General features: G+C 52.8%; 1 protein-coding gene across 1 annotated transcript in view; it reads left to right on the top strand.

The window, feature by feature from the left end:
- Nucleotides 1–1,208: 1,208 nt before the first annotated feature.
- The window catches only part of ARHGAP22 (Rho GTPase activating protein 22), a 211,138-nt gene continuing 204,190 nt past the window's right edge, over nucleotides 1,209–8,156 (top strand). Inside the window, exons 1-2 of the mRNA XM_017885520.1 lie at nucleotides 1,209–1,992; nucleotides 5,461–5,623. Coding sequence (XP_017741009.1) covers nucleotides 5,572–5,623 — 52 coding nt within the window. The 5' untranslated portion in view covers nucleotides 1,209–1,992; nucleotides 5,461–5,571. The remainder of the gene's footprint in view (nucleotides 1,993–5,460; nucleotides 5,624–8,156) is intronic.

The raw sequence follows: 8,156 nt of genomic DNA, 5'->3' as shown, positions 1-8,156 counted from the left end.
ACTCCAGCCCGGGCAACAGAGGGAGACTCCGCCTCAAAAAAAAAAAAAAAAAAAAAAGAAGTGTCCGAGGCAAGAGTCAAACTCGACTCTCTGGCTCCCCAGTTCTGTTCTTTCCACCGAAGTTCATGCCACCTCCTCCAGCAAGCCTGGAGAGTGAGTGAGCCCTCACCAGGGCACACCAGAGAAGGCCTGGCACAGTGTTTTCAATGGAGCCCCCTATAGCTGCGGAGACTGACGGGGTCCAAGAACAGGATGCTATGACCTTGCTTCTCAGGTGCCCTGAGCTCCAGTGTTGTGGCAGGCCTTACCTCTGCCAGCTCCCACTCTCCACCATGGTCAACCTGCCCCACACTTGGGGTCTCCAGGGGCAGGCCAGAGGTTACCACAATGCTTAGGGTGAGTGATGACCCTGAGGCTGGACTGACCCAGCTCTGCCCAAAGGCTGAATCAGGCTCTCCAAGGCCATCAGCGCATGGCCAATCACCCTGCCTTTGTCAAGGACAAGACTGTAGATGAGTCCAGGTGAACCTGGACGCTGAACCCAAGTGAGTAGGAGGCCACTTCCTTCTCGGGGAAGGATCTCTCTGCCCAACACAGACTCCGAAAGCCAATTCAAGAAGAGCCACCTGCCTGCTTCCTCTGCTTTGACTTTCAAATGCCAGCCATGCTGTGTGTGGCTCTGGGACCTTGGGGAATGCACTGACCCTTTGTGACCGTAGTTTCCCAGTCTATGAAGTGGGGGAGATTTGGGTGGTGTGGGAGCCTTGGGAAGTGGCAGCGATCCCCCTCGGCAACCTCAGGGCTCCTCCCCTGCTAGTGATTTCTCCAGCCCCCACTTTCTCCCCATACTTAAGACACAGAATTGGGCCAGCTATGCAGAATTCACCTACTCCGAGGAAGACTCAGTAGAGAAAATCCTCGAAATCCCACATGCCCCTGCCAGCAGCAAGGGGCGCACAGGACGGTGAGCTACAGATGAGGCTGGGGCGAGATGAGCTTGGGTAACCAGAAGCCAGGAGGGAAGGCGCGGCGAGCGCTCCAGGTGCTCAGGAGGCTGCGTCCTCGATGCCCGCCAGGGGGCGCCGTGCACCAGGGCCCAGGAAGGTCGCCTCCGCCCGCGGCGCCACCCGCGCTGCCCGGCAGGGGTCAGCCTCGCCGGGCCATCCCCGACCCAGCTGCTTCAGGCTCTCGACTCGCGGGGACCGCCCGCCGCGCCGCATTTTCCCCCCCGCCACAGAGGCGTCGAGTAGCCGGGAGCTTGGTCCTGCCTGAGGATGCGGGGCCCTGGCTGCATATCCCCAGCCCTGCTCGCCCTCTAATCACACGGAGGCCGGGGGCAGGGTCATGGCCAGGGAGCCTGCGGGGCTAAAGGAGCGGGCCGAGAGCTCAGGAGCTGCCGCCGGGCGGCGAGAAAGGAGCTCCAGGCAGGCCCCGGGCGGCCGAGGCGGGGGAGGAGACGCCAGGCCCTGGTTCCAGGTGAGCAGCCCCGCCCGCTCTGCTGGAGGCCCCGCTCACCGCTGGCGGGAGATGTGGGTGCAAGTCCTGACGCGCACGTGGCCAGGCCACTGCCACGCCCGAGAGACGGGTTTTCGTCGCCACCTCGGCCCTGGTGAAGCCTGTGACTGGAGTGCCTCCCAGTCCCACCGTGATGCCCACCTCGGGGCACAGCCAGGTGCCAGGCTAACGCGTGTGATCCACAGTGTGCTGAGAAGTGCTGACTGTCATTGCGATTGTCCGTGGTGGGGTGACGCCCGGGCAGGGTGCGCTGGCCTGGTTCCAGAAGACCTGGCCTCTCCAGCCCCCACAGGGCGCCCGTTTGCTGCGTGGCCCATGCGAGCGGCGGCTGCTCCTGGCTGAGTCATTCCGAGACAAGCGTCCAGCCCGCGCTCTCTGCCGCCCTTCCCAGCGCTGCCCGGCAGGCCCCGGGAACTGTGCCCAGCTGTGCCCGCTTAGCTGGTGCATGACCTGCATTTGAACTTGCTGCAAAGAAAGGTGGGTGAGGGAAAGGCGAGGGCTGGGGTGAGAGTCTGGAGAGCAGTCTCCTGTCCCTTCCCCCCCTGAGGTCACTGTCCAGCTGGTGGGCAGAGCTCTGTCCCCAAGCCTCCTAAAGGAGAGGCCCACGCTGTAGGACCTTGTCACCACTATTGGCTGAGGTTGGTAAAGGTCACAGAGGTGGTTCCTAATAAAACTTCCCTAACCAGAGGTCTCCTGATGCAGCGTCCCCCCCCCCCCCCCCCCCCCCCCCCCCCCCCCCCCCCCCACCCAACACACACACACATCCACTCTCCATGGTGTGGATGGAGGTCAGTGAGGAGCAGGGACCTGTCCGGGCACACAGGCCCAGTTCACTGCCTCTCGGGGGAGGGGCCCGAGACCAGGAAGGAAATTGGATCACGGACCTGGCCAAGAGGAAAGAAAGAAAGAGAGGGAGAAAGGGAGGAAGGGAGGAGAGAAAGAAAAGAAAGAGAAAGGAAGGAAGAAAAGAAGGAAGGAAAGAAAGAAGAAATAAATAAATAAATCAGCATGTCCAAGGAGAGGAACTAACATTCCCCCTCTTCCTCTGTCTCTCTCTCCCTCTCTCTCCTCTCACACAGCACACACTCACACACACACCACACCAGTGGGATGGTCTCATGTATCTTATCCTTAGCGCAACCTCACTGTGGGCACTGTATTTTGGAGCCCTTCTCCCCACCCTTGGTTGCAGTGGCTGGCATCCACTCTAGCATCCACCTCTTTTCCATACCAGCCGAGGTGGCTTTTACGAAGCCAACCCACCCTATGCCTGGTATAAGACCAGGTTGGCTTCAGTCAATCAGCACATTGCATTGGTTTNTGGAGGTCAGTGAGGAGCAGGGACCTGTCCGGGCACACAGGCCCAGTTCACTGCCTCTCGGGGAGGGGCCCGAGACCAGGAAGGAAATTGGATCACGGACCTGGCCAAGAGGAAAGAAAGAAAGAGAGGGAGAAAGGGAGGAAGGGAGGAGAGAAAGAAAAGAAAGAGAAAGGAAGGAAGAAAAGAAGGAAGGAAGGAAGGAAGGAAGGAAGGAAGGAAGGAAGGAAGGAAGGAAAGAAAGAAGAAATAAATAAATAAATCAGCATGTCCAAGGAGAGGAACTAACATTCCCCCTCTTCCTCTGTCTCTCTCTCCCTCTCTCTCCTCTCACACAGCACACACTCACACACACACCACACCAGTGGGATGGTCTCATGTATCTTATCCTTAGCGCAACCTCACTGTGGGCACTGTATTTTGGAGCCCTTCTCCCCACCCTTGGTTGCAGTGGCTGGCATCCACTCTAGCATCCACCTCTTTTCCATACCAGCCGAGGTGGCTTTTACGAAGCCAACCCACCCTATGCCTGGTATAAGACCAGGTTGGCTTCAGTCAATCAGCACATTGCATTGGTTTGGGTGGTTCAGGGATGAGTGAGTGGCCCAACCAAGGCCATGAGGCCAGAAGAGAAGCTTGGAAGAGTAGGGAGTGGCAGTTTCCCAGCACTTCTGAGAGACACTGGAAGATAGGCTCTTTCTTTGTCTTGGTCGTGAAAGAAAGAGTATTAGTTCCTGAAGCGAGCTGGTGTCCAGCATTTTTTAATAATGAGGGGATTTTGTTGAGAATGAAGCAGGCATTCCAGAAGCAAACAGGAGAACTGGAAAAAAAAAAAAAAACCAGATTTGGTTAACATTGCCAAGCTGCTGGATCCAGTCATGCCTGAAGTCCACATTATGAGGGCTTTCCTACTCAAAGAACCAATAAATCCCCTCTTTTTAACTGGCTTTCTTGTTGTCTGCAGTTGAAAGTTTCTTACCTGGCGGTATTAGCTTTTTTGATCAAAGAGAAAATGGATATTTAGAAGGTATAAGGTTGCCAGATAAAATACAGACACCCAGTTAAATCTGAATAGTGTTTCAGGTCAACTATGCATACCTTTTTAGCAGGTATTATGTCCCATGCAATATTTAGAACAGTTACACTGCAAAACTAACTGGGCATCCTATACCTTTTTTTGCTAAATCTAGCCCGTGTCTAAATTCCCAGCACTCGAAAAAGGAAAACCTGGACTTGGTCCTAGAGTTTTTAGTTCCAAATCCCCCTGTACACCAGGTCGTGGGATGGGCTTGCTCTCACTCCTCTCTGCCTGTGTACCTATGGGCTCTTATTAGCCTTGCACTCTGGCCTTTGCAACCCAAATTACTGCTTACTTTGTGGCAAGGACATGCTGGCACCTTGGGTTTTGACCCTTGCTGCTCTCTTCAAGCAGTTGAGTGCTTGACTGCTGCCTCCTTCCACTCCTAACTGTCCCTGGTCACTCCCCAGAGGCTCAGGTTGGCCCCCTTCTCCGTACTGTCCAACGCTCCCTTCTGAGAACATTAGCAGCAGGAACTGTCCACAGAGCACCAAGGCATGGGCCAAGATGACATTCCCCCAACACTGCCCACTGAGCACTGTCCGGCAGCCCAGATTCTACCCTCCTGCAGTGGTGACAGCCCCAATTCCTGCACCCCTAAGCCCAGGTGTAGGAAGGATCTACCCTGCACTGAGCCACTGAGCACTAGCTATGCTTGTTTTATCTTTATAGCAGTGATTGGGTTTTAACTGCTTTCATGCTCTCTGCAATTGAAAGGTGTTTCATGTCACTGTCAATAAACGTGATGCAAGCTCAATAGAGCAGAGGAGACAAGGAGGGTGCTGGGAAGAAAATTCAGGTGCATGCCCTCCCAGGAGTCACTGCTCCACCTGAATCAATGCTGCCCTCATTTAGATAACATTGTATCCGCTGCCTTGGAGCCTGCCTTTGCCTTAGACTGCCAGGACCACTATGTCAATGATGTTGATGGCTCCATAAACATCGCTTGGCTGTTTCATAATCGGGATTTTTCTTTTTGATTCTCCACAACTGTAAATTATGCTGTAATGATGCTAAATTTCCAGAAATGGAGTGGAGAAGCCATGCCATGAGCAGCCTGTGTGCCTGGTGAGGGTCTCACATGGGGTGTTCTTGGACTTTGTCCCTCTGTGGGACTTGCTCTCCCCACTAACAGGCCTGCTGTGCCCACCAGTCGAAGACCATAATGCATCCTGGAAGTCATGCTGCAAATTTGCAGTGTCCTTTGTACTTATTTCTAAGACTTTCTGGAAACCCAGCTCCCCTTAAATCCAGGTCAGCTCACGGAAAAAAACCAAATATAGCATCTGATGTGTGCTGAGGGCTTTGCTCACAAAGCCCCTTCTTTCCACTTCTCAATCCTCTGTTCTGAGAAGTGGTTGTCACTATCGTTCCCATTTTACAGATTTGAGGAACTGATACCCCAAGACCCCATGACTTGCTCAAGGCCATTCCAAGATCCCTAGATGCACTTATGCTTAATGAATTAATTCCTCACAGCAAGGCTTCTTGTTTAAAATCCAAGAAAATACCAGATAAAGGGCATTCTAAATATATTTATTTTCTATAGATGTGGATCTCCTGTTACTGGAAAACAGGAATTAGCTTGTCTGCTTGAGGATGTGGTTGGTTCTTTATAAAAAGGATACAGAAGAAATTTGCACAGACTGCCAGCTTCATTATGCTGCCGACAGCTTCCAGCAAAAGGAGGACGTTTGCAGCCAGATATTTCAGTAAGAATTTTGTTATGTTCTATGTGGGAAATGATTACCTTTGCATTTGACTTCTTGCTTGAGGATGGGGTCCTTGGAGGCTGTCTTGGTCTTGTGGCTGAGAGCATCAGGCAGCATCTGTGGTCAGGGTTCTGACCTCCTTCAGCTCCTGGCAATGGCTGATGGCACAACCCCCACCCCTGAACTAATGCAGCTGCTCTGTGTCTGCCTGAAAAACAGAGGCTTCGGGGTCCTGGGATCTATTGACTCAGGGTTCTGATTGCATTCAGAGTCTGTAAGGACCCCTATGTCTAAGGACCGCTGGGGCAGTCGGCAAGTCCTTCACAGGGGAAAGCTGTGTGCAGCTGAATGCTATTCTGTGTCCCTGCTTGGAAAGGATCCAGCCGAGGGGCTAGTAGAGAAATAGTGAGGACACCTCAGTAATCCTCAGTAAAGTGTCTGGGAAGTAACTATTAGACCAAATGGGATGACTGTCTGTTTGCGTCCCTCAGTAAAGTGCCTGGGAGATAACTGTTAGATCAAGTGGGATGACTGTCTGTTTGGGTCACAGGCAGGTGCTGTTTTGGTGGGCTGTGCAGGTAAGGATTGGCTAGGTTATGCATGTGGGTCACAGGCAGGTGCTGACTGGGTGGGTTGTGCAGTTGCTGGTTGGGTGGGCTCTGCAGGTGAGGATTGGGTGGGTTGTGCAGGTGCTGGCTGGATGGACTATGCAGGTGATGAATTGATGGATTGTGCAGGCACTGACTGGGTGAGCCATGCAGGTGAGGATTCGGTGGCTTGTGCAGGTGCTGACTGGGTGGGTTGTGCAGTTACTGGTTGGGTGGGCTCTGCAGGTGAGAATTGGGTGGGTTGTGCAGGTGCTGCCTGGGCAGACTATGCAGGTGATGATTGGCTGGGTTGTGCAGGTGCTGACTGGGTGGGTTGTGCATGTGCTGGTTGGGTGGGCTCTGCAGGTGAGGATTGGGTGGGTTGTGCAGGTGCTGCCTGGGCAGACTATGCAGGTGATGATTGGCTGGGTTGTGCAGGTGCTGACTGGGTGGGTTGTGCATGTGCTGGTTGGGTGGGCTCTGCAGGTGAGGATTGGGTGGGTTATACAGGTGCTGACTGGGGAGGTTGTGCAGGTGGTGGTTGGGTGGGCTCTGCAGGTGATGATTGGCTGGGTTGTGCAGGTGCTGGCTGGGTGGGCTCTGCAGGTGCTGACTGGGTGGGCTATACAGGTGCTGGCTGGGTGGACTATGCAGGTGATGATTGGGTGGGTTGTGCAGGTGATGATTGGCTGGGTTGTGCAGGTGCTAGCTGGGTGGACTATGCAGGTGCTGACTGGGTGGGTTGTGCAGGTGCTGGTTGGGTGGGTTGTGCAGGTGTTTACTGGGTGGGTTGTGCAGGTGCTGGCTGGGTGGACTATGCAGGTGATGATTGGGTGGGTTGTGCAGGTGCTGGCTACATGGGCTGTGTAGGTGATGGTTGGCAGTTGCTAGTCAGATCACATGCATGACCTGATGGGCTCAGGTATGAGATGTTGCCTGAGCCCCTCCAGGACTGGTAAAGATTGGAAATTCTAGAAGCTAGTGGGTAAAATGCAGTCATGGACCTCAACCTCCACATTAAAATCACCCAAGGTGCGTTTAAAAATCCCCAGGCTCCCCCTCCAGAGATGCAGGTTTAATTGGTCTTGGATGAATCCAACATATCAGCATATTTTTAAAGTCCCAGGTGATGTAATATAATGTGCTACCAGGTTCAGGATGCAGCGGACCAAGCCCAGGGTAGGCTCAGATTCCACAGAGCCCCTTTGCTGTGGTCTGAGTAGATATTCATGGGGTGAGGAGTAAAGCTCTGTGTTCATGAAGAACGGAGTGGGCTAGAAGCCAGGACCCCTGGGCTGGCCTTGTGCTGCAGACACTTCTCACACTGTCAACTTCCCTAGATCTCGCTTTCCATAGGAGAAAATAGGGGGTGGGGGAGCAGCTGAGATTAGCCTTTAACTCTGTTCAAGCCTGATACCTAATATCTCCAGTTATTATTTTCCCTGTGCTGGGTTTATTGCATTATATGACTTGGAAGGAACAGTCACTTGCTTTTGTAGGAGGTTCCAGCCATCAGATTTCTATGATGAAATAAATTCTTCCCCGGATTCATAGCATAGGTACAAATCCTTTGAGAAAGGGACAGAGGACATATTGCATGACATACCTGAACTTAATGAATTTGATTGAATTAATGTCTTTATCAAGATGAAATGTACATAACATGAAATTAACCATTTTGAAGTGTAAAAGTCAGTGGCAATTCATACACTCACGATGTTGTGCAACCACCAGCTCCATTTAATTCCAAAATTTTTCCATCACCTTGTACCTATTAAGAGGTTGCTCCCTCTTCTCCACCCCAGGCAAACACTGATCTGTGTTCTGCCTCCATGGATTTTCCAATTCTGGATTTGTTATGTAAATGGACTCATGCAATTATGTATCCTTTTATGAAGCCTTGTGTCTGGCTTCTTTCACTTAGTATAATTTTTCCAAGGTTCATA

Source organism: Rhinopithecus bieti, unplaced genomic scaffold (assembly GCF_001698545.2).
Source record: "Rhinopithecus bieti isolate Rb0 unplaced genomic scaffold, ASM169854v2 scaffold_15143, whole genome shotgun sequence".
NCBI lineage: Eukaryota > Metazoa > Chordata > Mammalia > Primates > Cercopithecidae > Rhinopithecus > Rhinopithecus bieti.
The sequence above is the reverse complement of the archived record's forward strand: the minus strand, read 5'-3'. Positions and strand labels throughout refer to the sequence as shown.